Source organism: Pteropus alecto, unplaced genomic scaffold, assembly GCF_000325575.1.
Source record: "Pteropus alecto unplaced genomic scaffold, ASM32557v1 scaffold44, whole genome shotgun sequence".
Taxonomy (NCBI): domain Eukaryota; kingdom Metazoa; phylum Chordata; class Mammalia; order Chiroptera; family Pteropodidae; genus Pteropus; species Pteropus alecto.
The window spans coordinates 8,163,602-8,179,609 of NW_006436812.1; the positions used below are offsets into that span (position 1 = coordinate 8,163,602).

Sequence of the window (16,008 nt, forward strand, 5' to 3'; positions counted from 1 at the left end):
GCCCAAACATGGAGAAGGGGGAGAGGACGGATCACAGCTTCAAGGGAGTTGAGCACATGAGGCAGAGGAAAGAAGGCAGGCTTTACAGGACATTGCTGCCAACAGGGCCCTTTAAGGTTAGTCATTTCTACCTCTCTCAACTTCCCAGAGGGGAAAACTGAAGCCAGTGAGGGAAAGCCACCAGCCAAGAGCTGCAAAAGGATCACCATCAGGGAGGCTGGGGCTATGACCTGGGATGGAGGAGAGCCTAGCAACGAGGCACTGGCTCTCTTGGATCCTTCCTACTGGGGTCTCCAAGCTGAGTTGGAAGGATTTTTTCCTCTCTGAAGGCTGAAGCTTAGAATGGGAGAGGTCTAATTCTGAAGGACATGGCGATAGAGCCCAGCCAATCCCTGACCAGTTCCGAACTTCAGCTGAACCATACATAAGGGCTTAGAGGAAAATCGTCTCTCACGGTTCTCCAGCAAATCTGGGGGTGGGTGGGAGTCCTTGTGCCCCTCCCCCACCCATCTTCAGCAGGCAAGTCCCAGAAGGCTGTCAGTGTTCAGGGGGAGGGGGAGCCTCAGAGCACCAGTTGCTGCTAGATTAGAAGAGGATCAGGTCCTGCTTACACTGGGGCGCCACGGCCTTCACTCATCATCTCATTTTGAGAATATAGCACAAATCCCCAAACCATCCCACCTTTGTAAAGCCCATTCTATTCCCAGTCTCCTGAGGCCAAGGTTTGGGGGAGTCCCAGGGATTAGACAAAACTGAGAGAGCCAGCAGGTTTCCCCCCGGCCAGCCCCCAGCCTGGGTAGCCTGTGAGCCCAGCTGTCTCCTGTCCATCTCCCAATAGGACACAAGGCCCAGAATAGCAAGGTCATAAGCATGGGAAGGGCCTGGAGGTGGGGGCAGAAGCTGAGGGGCATGAGAATGTAGGGTCCATGCTGCCTGGGAGGGAAAGTGAGAGGAACAATGGTAAGAGGCAGAGCTGGATGGAGGTGTGCAGGGGAGAGGGCCAAGAAAATAGGTGGGAGTCTTCAGAACTTGGCCCCTCCTCGTTGGCACCCACAACCTGTAGAGCTGGGAAGCCTAGGGGTGCCCTCCACTGGAGGAGGGCAGAGCCACAGTTCAGAGAGCAGAGCCTGGGTTAAATGGGGTGGCAGTGGGGAGGGGAACACGAGGAAGAGGGGAATTGTTGCAAACTCAAATACCCACAGGGCCAGGTACTTCATGTGAGTGAAGTGGTCTGGTGAGGATGCAGCACACGTGGAAGGTGGATAGTGTGAGGCTGGATATTCGGATTTTCTGTCTGTCTGTCTGTCTGTCTGTCTGTCTATCTATCTATCTATCTATCTATCTATTATTTATTATTATTTATGCCTACAGCACCTGGTCCTCCTAGGTGGTCTGCCATCCAAGCATTAACCAGGCCTGACCCTGCTTAGCTTCCGAGATCAGACATCAGGCTTGTTCAGGGTGGCATGGCCGTAGACCATGGACCATGGCTCCACTGGGGTACGAACCCAGGGCCGTCTGCGTGTAAAGCAGACGTGCTAACCGCTACACTATGGAACCATGTCCTGGATATTCTGATTTTCAAGAGAAGCCAATAATCGGAACTTTTATATGAAATTCCAATGGAAACATTATTTAGGCCAAGCAAATCATATCAGCAGCTCCCACCTAGACGAAACTTCCCCCTTTACAAACGAGGATACTGAGGCCCAGAGCAAATGAGGGGCAAAGCCAGGAGTGGAAGCCAGTGCTCTCTGCCATCTATCCTCCACCTTCCCAGCTTGGATCTGAGAAGGGGGGCGGTCAGCCTACCCTTAGGCCCCTCTTCAGCTAGACGCTGTGGCCGCCACATTAAATCTCTCCCAACACAGCCACTTCGCCCCCGCCCCATCCCCAGCCTGCTTTCTCTCCAGGATAGGAAGCCTTGACTGAAGAATTCAGAGCAGGAGCTGTCCTTGGAGACTGTCAATCTTGCTGTTCACTGTCTGTTCCATTAAGAGAATTTGGCTGGAGACCCTGAGCAGCACTGCACTTACCGCTCCACAAACTGGACAACACAGTGGACGATGGGCCAAAAGTACAGGCCTGGGGAGCAGTGGGGACACAACCCGACCCAGCCCTTTAGCCTCTCAGCCTTGGGGTTCCCAACACTGAGTGGGCTACCTTCCTGACCCACCTGTCCCAGCCCCCACTGCAAACACTGGCCACAGCCACCAGGATGGAACTGAGATAAACCCTTTTATTTATTTATGCTTCTCCATTTTGTTTAAAACAACAACAACAACCACCACCTTAATAGTAACTGACAGCCCTTCCCCCTCACCCTTCCTTGGACTAGGCTGGGGGGGGTGGTTAATGGGGAAATGTCCCCCAGGGATGGGGCTGACCATAAGAGCCCGTTAGGGAGGTAATGAAGCCCAACTCCCCTGCCCAGGGGACAGAGGACTTGTAGTGTATGAACTGGGGAGTTAATAGGGCTCTCGAACCTCTTCTTGTACCAACATATATGCCCTTGGCCATCAAAGGTCAAGAAGCACGTGGGGAGGGGAGACCTACCGCTCCTCTATGTCCCTGCCCAGCCCATCTCAGGAACTGAGGAATGGGAACAAGAAGAGTGGGGAAAGGGTGGGGTAGGGTGTCTCACACAAAGGAGTACTGGTTATTAATGGCTCTGGGATGGCCCCCTTCTTCTCCATCGCCCCCTAGTGGTAACTGCTGGAGCTGCACCATCGGGGTCGCCCCTGGGGCCCCACCAGAACCAGCACCTCCCTGGACTTCTGTGCCTGGTGCTATGGCCTCTTCCAATTCAACCACGGGGACCAGCTCAACCATGGGGACCAGCTCTTCCTGGACCCCTCCACTGCCCGCTTTCTCTTTCTCTTGCCTCTCTTTGGCTGCTGAGGCTGTTGCTGCCGCCACTTCTGGCGCCCCCGACGCCTCTTCTGCCCCAGGATGTAGGGGATCTGTCCATGAAGGGGGTTCAGGGGGCTGGGGTGGGTCGTGGGAGGTGTTCGGTTCTGGATAGGAATGGTAAGAAGACAAACTGATTGTGGAGGGAGGCAAGCTCTTGTAGCAGCTTCCCTTTCACTCATCCCCCCAGGAGCCATGTGCTATCTTCCCCACGCCCCATCTCCTGAGCAACCCCCCATCCATGGAAGATGGATCATGGGCGATGGTGAGAAGAGGACCACACTTACACACAGTCACTCGCTCCGAAGGGCATGAGGGTGGAGGAGGCATCGGGGTAGCATCGATCTCCCTCGCACACCCCTGCATGGCTCCCGGCCTGCTCTCGGCCTGGGGGGGAGGGGCAATGTGGGGACAGATGGGACGTTGGGACAGGGAAAAGGGAGAGATCAGACAGGGACATCAAATATCAAGGGAAGAGGGAGGGGGAATCAGACCAAGCACTCCCAAGAAGGGCAGGCCCAAGGCAAGGTTGTGAGGACGGGCAAAGACAAGGCGGGGGAGGAGACAGACAAATGATGGAACAGAGGAGTCTGATGGAATGGGAATGCGCCAACCCACTCGCAGCTTCCTCCCCGGCTCCAACCAGGAGCCCTCTGCCTTCCTATCTCATCTAAGAATACTTCTTTCCCTTTGATACCCCGACACACAGGAATTTTCTCTCCCTGCTCTCCCTAACAAAGCCTCTCCTCCTCAAAGCCCCCCAACCCCACCTTTCTGGCACACACACCTCCTCAATTCTTGGGTGCACGGGCACCTCCTCCCCTGCAGACCTGCTCTGCTCACCCTGTCGCTGGGAGGACACGACATAGCTGCCAAGGACAACGTCGCTGGGGCCTCCAGACTCCAGAGGGATAGGGTGCACCCGGAAATGCTTAAGCATATCGAAAATGGACTGGAACCACAAGTGCTGGACCCGGCACTGACCCTCCTCATTCAATGACAAACGCAGGTGCTGAGGGCAGGATGAACAAGAGGAAGCGGGAGTCCAAGCCCCTGTCAGTTACAGGGCCATCTCCCTGGGAGAGAAATGTGCCCCCTCTCCACCCACAAGCTCTGTGTGAAGAACAGGGCCTCTTCCTTAGTCACTCACCTTGGCCTTGCCCTGGAAGTTGAAAGTGAGGACGTATTCGCCCCGCCTCGTCTCACTCTGACGTACCAAGAAAACACCATGCGAGTCGGTGCCTCCAGCCAGTACTAACTGGGCAGCCTTGAGTCGAGAGAGCATCCCGTGGAACCAAGGATACCCTGAGAGGGGCTGGTCCCCCTCACCTCCCTCTGACTCCCCCTGGAACAGGAATGACCCTTTGGGAAGGAGAGAGGGAGGGAAATCGGGGTGTCAGGGAAGCCTCCCCATCCTTGGAGAAGAAAAGCCTTGTTTTCCCTTCCTGCGTCGCTTCCCTCCCCCTCAGTCAGATCCCTCAGGATCCCAAGAAAAGAGTTTCAGGTTGACGGACAACGGGGCGTGAAGGCAGAAATGCACTCACACCTCTGGTACCTGTGGCTGTTTCCGGAGTGTCCAGGGGTGGGTAGGGGGCCGAGAGGGGATGAACTGTCCCTGCTGGGGGTCCCTCTTCAATGGGGATGCGGGGGGGCAACTCTGGGGGAAGCAGTTCCATTGAGTCAAAATGGGAGGCGGCAATGGAGGCGGAACTGGGGGAGATGGATGCCGACGGACGGTCTGAGAGGCCACCATACGCCCCTAGAAAAAAACGTATGAGGGCAAAGTTGAGAACTAGAAAAGCTATTCTTTGGCAGGACCGGTCTGCCAGCGCTGCCTCCCGCCACCCAGCCTGCCCTGTGTGCACTGGCAGGGTCCACTGGCTGAAATGCTGGATCCTTCTTCTCCAGGCACAGACCCTTGATTTCTTCCCCCAACAACTCCTAATTTATGTTTCACACAATGCTCAGCAACTACAGTTAGTGCAAGGAGGTCCTAGAATCTACGAGTGCCTCTTTTTTTAATCGACAGCTGAAATTACAGCTATTGTTGCAGAAGCGGGTGGCAGAATCCCTTAAATATTTTTGCATTAAAAAGGCATCCTGGGCCCTTGAGCCCTTTGAGCTGCTCTTCTCTTGCTCAGGCTGCTCCCACTTCTAGAAGCGCACTGCTGCTTTACTTTCCCGTCTAATAGAGCTATTCTTTTTTGCTGTCAAAATCCTGTCTGACCAGCAGGACAAAGCCTCCAACTCTGAGAGGCATCGAAGATCCTCCTTCTAGCAATCTCCCCAACCTAACCAATTTGATACCCATGTTAACTCATATTCACTATCCTCTATGTTAGCCCAATTATCCCATCTAATTTTTCCAAATCTCTTGGGCTCTCCGCACCTCAGGTCTCTACTTTCACCATGTGCCTCCTCCGAGCCATGCTCTTTTCCCTCATCTTCTCTGTGTAGTATTCCCTGTTCGTTCCACCTTCCCCGATTCTCTTCCTCCTCTGAGGTCCTAAGGTACACTGTACTGCTCAGAGGACACGAAGCACAGGCTCTCCATTTCAGAGTTCTGCTTTTCATAATGACGTCTTGCTAACTCAGCTAGACTGTGAGCCCGTGTAGGACAAATAGCTCATCTCAGGGATGTCTGCGTTCTCCCATCGTGACCCAGAGATCAACACAGATAGGTAGGTACTAGGTCATTTCTGAACGTCTGCTGAGTGCAGGCCTGAGCCTACAGGAACGTGTACACAGTCATACTCAGAGGACAGGTATATGTGCAGTGCAGAGAGCAGTGGCTCGAGCATCAAGCTGGCACAGTCCCTGTCTTTGTCAGTGACTCTCAGATGACATCAGAAAAGTCATTTCCTTCCCTAGTATCAGTTGCCTGTGAACCAAGGGGATTGGAACTCGTAAGGTCCGTTCCATTTTTAAGGTTCTATAATTCATTTTAGTCACTGAATATAACCTGTGTGTTAGGCACTGTGAAACTAAAATTCAGAACAGAGGGTCAGGGAGAAAGAGTGCAGCGAAGTCCAGAGAGGTTAACTGGGGCCAGGCAGACACAAGTCCTCATGTTTTTATGTGTGCGGGTAAGGGTATGCGTGTGTCTGGTCAAGCCCAGAAGGACAGGCAGTCAAAAGGAAACTTGGTGCCACTGACACACACACAGAGACAGAGTAAGAGCAAAACAAAGATGTGTACAAAGTGTTCGGAGTTTGGTGAAGAAAACTGTTATCTGCAGCTCTGCACAAGGTTTAAGGAAAAGGTGGTGTGGCTGAGCATACGAGGTCAGACAGGAGTTTGCTTGGGGCTTTGTGTGGGGTGGTGATGCTGATGGTCCTGAATGACAAACAGTGGCTTGGCATGTTCAGGGACAGAAGACAAACACTGGGAGGGTGGGGATGGGTAGCTGAGGAGTAGGAATGGGGTACACAGTAGTCTGGAGAGAGGGTCTGGGACCTGACAGCAAGGGGTCTTGCATGGCAGCTTCTGAGGTTCACAGCTCTCTAATGCTCCGACCTTACCCTGTGACAGGCGGTCGTTGCTCTCGCTGGGTCCCAGCAGCAAATCCTGGCTGGGCAGACTCTCTGAGTGATTCAGGCAGGGTAGCTCCAGGTTGTCTGTGTTCTCCCTTGTAAGAAAAGAGGTTCCAGGGACCAGAGGGAGGGTCACGGGACGGGGACTGGTAGCAGGGCAGGGTCTGCAGAGACAGGGAAAATGGTACTAAGAGGAAAGTCACTAGGTGAGTGGCACAAGGCTGTTCCCAATCCCGACCCCTGGTCCCACAGTGACAGAAGTCAGGCTCCTCACCCTGGGCTCAGGCATTCTTGGATGTCGGACACCCAGGCCTTCACATGTTGCGCATCAGCTGTCTCCAGGATATATTCTGAGGAGCCTTCCACCTATGGCAACAAGAGGAGGCCCACAGGCTGCTTCCAGGTCCTGAGGCCTTAATTCACCCCTAATGACAACAAGAACATCCTCCCTCTCTCTTTCTTCCTCCCAGAAAAGCTGCAGCCCCAGGGACATACTCCCAAGGCATCTGACATCTATGCACCTCCTTCTACCAAGATCCTTTGCTTATATGGTGGTAAGAGCTTTCGCCCCAACGCAAGCGCTCCAAGAGGGCAGGGGAACTCAGGGTTCCTACCTTAACCACAAACGTGTTCTCCCGGTCAGGCATCTCCAGGGCTGTGGTTGTCCGCACATCTGTGATAGTAGAGCAGGGGATGCTGAGTCGAGGCCGAGATGCCTAGGTTGGAAGAGAACAAGATCCAGATTTTCAGTGGGCAGACAGCATCTTTCCCTTCCCTCCAGAGATTCATCTTTCCCTCTATATCTTAAGGGAGTTAGACAAGAGGGAATAACAACTATTTTTCAGTCATGCCCACAGCTACCAATCCAGAGTCAGGAGCTTGCTTTAAAAACCAAAGCAAGAAAAGCTATGGATGTGGCTGTTACCACTCTGGCAGCTCAACCACTTGCTCCCAGGCACCACCCTCCTCTGGGCCTCACCTTGGGTGGTACAAAGAACTCCAGACGACTTCCTCCTCCTCCTTCTCCTTCACTTCGAAGCAGTAAGCGACACTTCTGCCACTGAAGCTGCCCTCCTCCCCCTGAGGTAGGCCCAGATGCCCCTCCTCCCCGGCCCACTCCAGCTGGGTCAGGGGCTGCCTCTTCAGCCCCCATGAAACTCAGCAGCTCTTCCCTCTGCACCATCCCTGCTCCATCCTTCACAGTCCCTCCTCCCCGACTGAGTCTCAGCCTCTCAAAACGGTGAGTCCATCTGTCCCCTGGGGATGTTCCATCACTAACCAGTCCCCTGCCAATGGTCCCAGCTCCGCCAGAGGAGTTGGAGTTGCTGTTTCCACCTAAAACTGGGGGGCCTGATGAAGTCTCTAGGGGCCCAGCTGGGGAGGGAGGGTCAACGGTCCCTCGCCACTGCAGAATGCCACGAACTGAACCGCGGACGGAGCGACCCACGGAACGGAGGGAGAAGCGCTTCTTTAGCTTCGGCTTCGAGGAGGTTGTAGATGAGGAAGAGACTGAGGAAGGGAGGGGGCCGGCCAGGTCCTCCGATGATCGAGATGGGCCCAGCACAGCCAGGGGCCCGCCTACCCTGCAGGTCTCAAGGGACAGGTCATGTGGTGGGATCTCCACACCAGGACTCAGAGGAGCTAGGATGGGCGGTGAGAGGGAGCCAGAGGCTCGGGCCACCTCAGCTTCAAAATGCTGCAGGAAGAGCTCAGCAAAACGGCGGGAGAAGGCAGCCTCAGCCCCTGCATATTGGGGGTGGGAGGCCAGGTAGAGGCGAAAACGGCGGGCAAAATCCAGGGCAGCCGCCCGGGCATGGGACTCACAGAACTCCCGCCAACTAGGGGGAGGGGGTAGTGGCAAGGGGGGAGGAGAGGGGGAGGCCCCATCCTCCGGGGAAGGGGCACCATTCATGATGGTCCCCAGGAGGTGGAGAGGGGGAGCCTGTGGGGAGGGGCAGCAAAGAGGGAAGCGGCCAGAAGACACGGGGTGAGCGGCAGCAGCTGCAGAAGGAAGAGAGGCACATATACCGAGTCACTGCTGAGGTGGGACTGGGGGCAGAGCCCCACCCAAGCCAGACTCCCCACTCTGGTCTAGACTCCTCAGAGAGCAATGGGGAAGAACACCAAACTGCTTCCCTTCCCTTTCCCAGACCCTCGCACCCCACAAGCCAGCGTCCAGCCTGCACCTATCCTGCCTTCCCAATCCATTTTCCCAGGCTTTGGTTACAGGAGTGATAAACAGCTGCGGAGCACCTCCCTCTAAAGAGGAATCCCCTTCACGTCACATCCCTTCTCTAAAACAGATCTTCCAGTAGTTATTACATGCTCCCCACGTGCTGTTCTTACCTTTCCCTGTAAGAGGTTTTAATAACTTCTATAACAGGTGAGGAAACCGAAGCTCAGAAGAGTTTCAGACCTCCGAGTCTACTGTTTTTCCCACTGCATAGTCTTTGTTCCCAGAGGCTGGCTGGACCAGCCTTAGTCATAGCCCTTTACTGTCCCAGCTCTCAGGGGAGCTGGGCCTGCAGAGTTTAGAGACCCTGCTTCATGTATCCTGAGGTCCAGCTCTGAGGAGGGAGGTTGCTCATTGAGGAGGGTGGATGGGTGATGGACTGAAACAGCAATTGTCTTAAAAGCTAACCCAAGGGCTCAGCACCCAAGCACTGTGTGAGGAAGGCTTGGAATGGTTATAGCCCACTTCTTTGGTGCCCCTTCAGTTTGAGGCTCAGAGGCGGCAGCACCAGGTGAGGAAAGACTATGGGTTGGGTCAGGGTAAGTTTTTGCTGACCATAAAGTAAGTAAAACATAACAAGGAGCTGGGAACTAGGACTTTTCACCTCTCTCTTCTCTCACTGAGGAGTGTACCCTAAAGGCTGGTTAGCCTGCTGGTTAAGGCCATGGGTTATGGAGTTAGACCTAGGATGAAATCCAGGCTCTGCCACCAATTAGCTGTGTAATCTTGAACAAATTACATGTCCTCTCTGAGCTTCAGTGATTGTATGCATAAAACAGAACTAATGATCTTTTACCCTAGAATTGTTGGGATAATTAAATGGAACACACCAGTGCTTGACACAAAGCAAGCACACAATAAATGACTGCCATTATTACTATGTCTACCGGTTCCAATTTTCTAAAAGAGAAATCAGAGAAGCTTTCCAAGTTTTTACAACTAGCAAATGGCAGAGCTGGGGATGGAATATACAACCCATGGCTCTTTTGTTAGTGCTCCTCCCCCATACTTTACTGGAAGATGACTGGCACCAGGACTGGGACAAGGGCAGCTCAGAGAAGTCTCCCCAAAACCTGACTCCTGCTCAGACCCACAGTCAGCCACCCCTCCCCTTCCTCCTTGGACTAGGCACTACACACTCAGATGGCTCCAAACACTGGGACAATTCCAAACCAACGAAAAGAAGCCAGGAGATGCGAGAGTCATGGAGCACAGGGGAACTGAGCCAAGAGGTGCGGACACAGCAAAGAGCCCAATCTCCAAGCAGAGGCCACCTCGGCTTACACAGGCCCACCCAACCCTCTGCACCACAGGCAGACCCAGCCCCCTCAGGCCCGCTGACCCTGAGGCTCCTGAGCTGGTGACTCAGTTTCTCTTCTGCCAAGCAGAACTCTGACACATTTTCCCGGTGCACCTGCCTCTTGGCTCAGTTCTGGTATCTCCCGAAGAGCGGGTGGAGGGTGCAGGCTCCGCTCCTGGCTCGGACCCTCCCGGCTCGGTGTAGTCCACTGTGACCCGACCCTACTCCTTGGACACCCTTCACCCGCCCATTCCCCGGGGCCGCAGTCTCCTGGGGACCAGCCCCGCCTGCTACACTCTCCGGGGCCGAGGGCCCCTCCTGCCTCTGGCCTCCCACGCCCTCTCCCACCCTGCTACCCTCGCAGGCGCCAGGGCCGGGTCGCGGAGAGGGAAGAGGGACTTGAAGAGGGGGGTTCCGGTTCCGGTCCCACCTGCATCTCGGTCCCCGCGGTTAGCTCCGGCGGTGGCGGCGGCAGCTCCCGCTCCCTGCCCCCCCTCCGCAACTAGCTCCCAACCTGGTTCTGCGCAGGCGCCGGGACCCCCTTTCCCGTCACCGAAGGAAGCGACCATAGAGAAGAGCAGCGAGAGGGAAGGGCACCTTCACACTCACTTCCGCCATTCTCCCACTCCGCTCAACCCTTAAGACCTACGGGGTGTGTAACTCTTGGAGGGCTCGGTGACAGAAGCAGCCTTAGGAGAGAGTTGGGGCCCAACAGATCGTCCTCCCAGAAGAAATTTGGGACAAAGGAGAAGAGTCTACCATAGAGAAGCCACTTTAGAGGATAGAGTCCCGAGGCCCTGTTGAAGGCTAGAGTGGCCACAGGGTACTGGAAACGAGCGAGATGAGAGGCTCTTTGACGGGCCTGCTGCCTAGAGCGCCTAGCCCTGAGGCGGAGGGCTTCACGGACTCCGCCCCCAAGGAACGGGGCAAGAAAAGGCGGGTGACCTTGGTGAGGCCGCGCGAGGGGGCGGAGCCTGAACTTGCGACCTTGGCTTCTCTGAGGAAAGGGACTGGAGATTGCTCCAATCTGAGTCAGGAAATAAAGATGGGGGACAGAAATAATGAAATCAGTTTTGGATGTGCTTGTGGACTTCAGGAGGCAGGTGGATGTAAAAGCTGGAGCTCAGGAGAGCCATCAAGGCTAGATACAGAAGTTGTGAATCATTAAGGTGTAGAGAGTAGTTGAAATCATGAGCACAAAGAGATCCTCTATCAATCCTATCTCTCATTGACCCTCTCCAACTGGCCTAAGCATTAAAAGAATCTGTTTGCTCAAGCAATTGAAAAGTCCAGAGTGGATTAAGCTTCTTCAGGGCCAGCTGAATAAAAAGGCCAAAAGATAGCAGGAACTTGTGGTTCACTTTCTTTAGGCCCTGCTTTCCCCATGCATATGGCGGACTCCTCTCTCTTAGTGGCAAAATGGCTTTCCATAGCTCCAAACTTAAGTCCCAATACCTTAGCAAGTCCAGTAGAAGCATGACTTTTTTCTGAGATTTTTCAATAAAACTTCCAGAGTCAACTTTAGCTTATTGGTGTGAAGTAAGTGGTCATCCTGGAACACAGAAGCAAGTGACCCAAGGGTTTGGAGAAGCGTAAATGCCTCGATTCACACAAGAATGTTTGTTCAAGACTGAGGCTGCCACATGGAATTGTAAAATTTCATTGGTCAAGCTCTCGCCTAGCCATTCTTAATCCTCCAACTCTCTCTCTGCTCTCAACAAACTAACATAGCTCACAGATGGCCTCTGTTAAGGTCTCCACCATCTCTGTCCACCCATCTTCCCAGTTCAGAGGAAAATGTCAATGAAAAGGACTTTAGTTCTGTGGTCAGCTTCTTCCTCCTTGATATCCTTACACACCCTTCTTCTGTAGTTGGCCCATCATTGTCTAGGAGAGACACAGCTGAGAAATACAAGGAAGGCAAGAGGCTGGTGATGATGAGTTAGGTTTGGAAATGTGTCTAAGCTGTCCCAATAAAACTTCCTGCAACGAGTGAAATGTTCTGTCAGCACTGTCCAGTGTGGTAGCCACTAACCACATATGACTATTGAACCCTTGAAATGTGCCAGTGTGACTTAGGAACTGAAGTTTTCATTTTAATTCATTAAAATAGCCACATGTGATTAGTGACTAGTCAGTACAGGAGATGTTCATGGACAACTAGATGGAGCTGTCAACAGAGATGGATCTGCACAAAGCAGTTTGGTGGTGATCAGATATGAGTAGTGGTTCAAGCTATGGACATGAATGAGATTGCCTATGTAATAAATGTAGAGAGAAGAGGGCCAGGACTTAATTCTGGGTAACAAGCAACATTTAACAGCAGGCAAAGAAAGAAGAGTAAAAAGAGCTGAGATGATGTCTTAGGTTTTCTAGAAGTAGACCGAGATAAGGATTTGTGTGCAAGTGATTTATTTAAAAAGTGCTACCAGGAGAAACCAGTAAAGGAGTAGGACAAGCAGGAGGGAAGGAGAAGAAACAAGTGAGCATGTGATCCTGGGCAGAGAGTAGTTCATCTTGATCTCACAGGGGAGCTCTGGATGTAAGTTATCCCTCAGATTTGTCTGGAAACAAGGGAGCTGGGCCTTTCATATACCAATAGTGCTCAGCTGTTGACCAAGGACTAGCCCTGGGAGATTCCCATGCACTTTATCACGGCAGTCTCCAGTAGCCTGAGGGCATTCCTCAAAAAAAAAAAAAAAAAAAAAAAAAGCCTGTTGGAGAGAAAACTGTTGGAGAGAAACCACACACCAAAGACCAGGGGGCATGGGAGTATAGAATGTGTGTGTCGGGGCGGGGGGCGGAATGGGCAAATACATCACACACAAATGATAAATAGGGATCCATGACATGGCTATTGTCTCCTGTAGAAGACATTAATGACTACTATTGCTGAGTGGCCTTGGTGAGGATAATTTTAGGGAAGTAGTGGAAGCAGAAGCCAAATGGTAGTGGATTGAGGAATGAATGGAAGGTGAATAAGATGGAAGAGGGATGTGGAGAGCTGTTCTACATAGTTTGGCCAAAAAGGGACGGCGATATGTAGGGTTGTAGTTTAAGAATGTGAAAAGATTTGCTTGTTTATAACCTGAGGGAGACCCCATTATGTCAGAAGTCTGAGGAGAAAGATGCCAGTAGAAAGGATGCTAACTGAAGGAATGAGGTTTAAGGAAGGTGAGAAGGATGGAATCCAGAGCCCAGGTTAAGCCAAGGTATTCAAAGAGAGAAATACCTCTTCCTCAGGTACAGGGAATGTAATACTCAGGATGCTTTCAAGTTAAACATGAAAAGACAGGGAGTTAATTGGTTCATAGAATTTAAAAGTCAGAGATAGAATGACTTCAGGAATGACTGGAGCCAGAAGCTCAATGTCCATTTGAACTTGGTCTCATTCTCTTAGCTCTGCTTTCCTCTGGACTATCTTCATTCTCAGGCAAGTAGTACCCTCATAGGTAGGAAGATGGTCACCAGCAGCTTCAAGCTTACATTCTACCACATTAACAACTGTAGCAGAAAAAGATCATAGATTTCCCAATAGCTCCAACAAATGCAATAGAGATGAATCTCATCAGCTCAGCTTAGGTCACCAAATGACCATCTGTTGTATAATAGAGAATTTGTTTGATTGTTGTCCCATGTTCCTGGCACAGAAAATTAAAAACGCTTGGTATTTCCCAAGTGATACAAGTGTCTGTTATTCATGAGCCCCTTAGGTCACACCTGAGTTTTTACTAATGAAGTGACTCATGGCAAGTCTCTAGACAGCTTCAGGATGGGGGCTGGTCACCAGAAAGACCAACCTTATGATAGAAGGGTTGAGATTTTGAACCAGCTCAACCTCCAGAGAGGGGAGGGGGCCTGTAGATTGAGTTCAGCTACATGGCAATGATTTAATCAGTTTTGCCTAAGTAATGAAACTCCAATAAAACCTCTGGACATCAAAGCTCAATGGGGCTTCCTGGTAGGTAAATACATTGATGTTTCAGGGGAGTAATATGCCTATTCCATGGAGAGAGTGCATAGAAGCCCTGCATTTGGACCCTCCCAGACCTCACCCTACATGTCGCTTCATTTGGCTGTTCCTGGCTTGCGTATCCTTTATTATAAAACTAATACGTCTAGCATTTTACTGTATTCTGTGAGTTGTTCTAGCAAATGACCTAAGGGGGCTCATGGGAAACACCAAGATCTGTAGCCAGTTGGTCAGAAGTGCAGATGCTACTTGCAGCTGGCATCTAAAGTGGGAGCAGTCTTGGGAAGGATTGAGCCCTTAACCTGTGGAGTCTGTGCTAACTCTGGGCAGTTAGTGCCAGAACCGAACTTCAGTACACCAGTTGGGGTTGAAACAGAATACTAACCCTGAAACAACACTTGTAACCACAAGGAGTAGATTACGCTGACTGATAAACATTGAATCATGGACCCACCTGAGATTGAGATGGGCTCAGCTCTCATGAAAATCCATGGGCTGATGGTGGAGGGTGGCTCTTCAAAGGAAAACCAGGGTCTCTGACAGAAGGGGAAGTGGTTGCTTGTGGATTCTTCTGGAGGTCATCTTGGCCCTCCCCCCTCCACAAAAGAAGGGAATTTCTCATATTTTGCCTTCTTTCTTGGGTTGTCAAAGTCAGCCTTGGTGCTTCGACCTGGATCTCCTGCCCCTCCAAATCATACTCCGCTCAATCAGGACAGTTTGACAGCCTAGAGTACTCCAGCTTTACTTAGGCTCTGTCTTTGAACCTACACACACCATTTCCCTCACTTTAGTCAATATTCCTCCCTCTGGTTTCAGACTTCAAATTGTTTCCTCCTCTAGGAAGCCAGGCATGGTCAACCCACCTAGGCCACCTTTCGAGTGCCTTTTACTTAGTAGCTTTTGTGTGACATTCACCAAGTGTTTCCAACTGAAATGTCTCTGGCCGCATCTGAGTGACATGAGTATAATCAGAGTTCTGTGTTTGGAAGGGCCAGTATGTGGCTAATGGGGGAAGGGGGGACTGGAAGCAGAGAGGAGATTGGTGCAGTGGTCTGAGAGAGGGCTGATGCCAACCCGGCCAGGGTAATGCGTGGGGCTAGTGCCAAGGACAATATCCAGAGAACTTTCTGAGGAGGTATTGCCAGGCTGGGTAGGGAAGAGTGAAAGATGCCCTTGAGCTTCCAAAAAGTCATCTGAGTGGCACTGAGGACAATGCTCTGGGTCCTAGTCCTTGATTTGCCACTAAGTTGCTTGTCAGGCCATTATTCATTTCAATTACACCTGACCCCATCCCTTCCTTTTAGAAATTAGAGCTACAAGAAATCTAAATTATACAGTCTAACCTTGTACTTCTTTCCCCAGTTTATAGATAATAGAGGCCCCCAAAGTTACAGTGATTCACCTTTGTCTTTAAAATGAATGTGAATACAAAATTTTCTATTAAAAACATCAGGAAACTTTACAAGCCTAATGCAAATGCTCAACTGAAATAACTCAATACAATTCTTTCAACAAGTACTTTTTCACCTAAGTGTTAGGAACTGTTCATAGAGTAAAAAATAAGTTCTTACTGTCATGATCTGGTGAGACAGGGAAAAAAGCAAACCACCAAGCGAACTGAGATAATTTTGGATATTTAGGTGCTATGAGGAAAATCAAAGGGGACTACTTTAGATAGAAGTGACATCTCAGGTGGGACCTGAATGATGAAAAAGAATGAGTTATGGAGAAAGTTACAAGGGAAAACATCTGCAAAGATCCTGAGGTAGAAACAACTGTAGGATGTTTGCAGAACAGAAGGATGGCTGGTGTGGCTGGGAGGGAATGAGAGGAAAATCATACTAGATGAGGTCAAAGCAGTGGGCAGGGGCCGGATCCTGCAGGCCTTGTGGGCCACAGGAGGAATTTGGATTTTTTTTTTTTAATAACAGCTTTATTGGGATATAATTTACCTGCCATACAATTCACCCATTTCAAGTAGGAGTTTGGATTTTATACTAAGTGTCATATCATAAGGAGTCATTGAGGGGGGGATTAGTCTCTGATCCACAGTTTAAAG

General features: G+C 51.4%; 1 protein-coding gene across 9 annotated transcripts; it reads right to left on the reverse strand.

Moving 5' to 3' along the window:
* Window positions 1–2,219: 2,219 nt before the first annotated feature.
* Window positions 2,220–10,869, reverse strand: SH2B1 (SH2B adaptor protein 1). Of its 9 annotated transcripts, none has more exons than XM_006914060.3 (10): window positions 10,407–10,853; window positions 7,423–8,444; window positions 7,058–7,159; window positions 6,718–6,809; window positions 6,432–6,607; window positions 4,466–4,669; window positions 4,061–4,272; window positions 3,754–3,922; window positions 3,198–3,297; window positions 2,220–3,017 (listed from the first exon to the last, which is right to left on the reverse strand). In XM_006914060.3, the coding sequence occupies exons 1-10, from the start codon at window positions 10,543–10,545 to the stop codon at window positions 2,981–2,983; spliced, it is 2,253 nt and encodes a 750-aa protein (XP_006914122.1). In that variant the 5' UTR covers window positions 10,546–10,853; the 3' UTR covers window positions 2,220–2,980. The 9 variants fall into 9 exon arrangements, with proteins under 9 accessions (XP_006914122.1, XP_024904154.1, XP_015446664.2 ...); XM_025048386.1 differs by lacking the exon at window positions 10,407–10,853 and adding an exon at window positions 10,095–10,400; XM_015591178.2 differs by having other exon boundaries at window positions 2,829–3,017; window positions 4,457–4,669; window positions 10,407–10,548.
* Between the last annotated feature and the right edge of the window lie 5,139 nt (window positions 10,870–16,008).

Coding starts and splice junctions, on each gene's coding strand:
- SH2B1 (XM_015591177.2), bottom strand. CDS start 10,545: ATGGTCGCTTCCTTCGGTGACGGGAAAGGGGGTCCCGGCGCCTGCGCA. Junction 7,160..7,422: donor AGTTCTTTGTACCACCCAAG/GTGAGGCCCAGA, acceptor CTTCCAACCTAG/GCATCTCGGCCTCGACTCAG. Junction 6,608..6,717: donor CAAGAATGCCTGAGCCCAGG/GTGAGGAGCCTG, acceptor CTGTCTCTGCAG/ACCCTGCCCTGCTACCAGTC.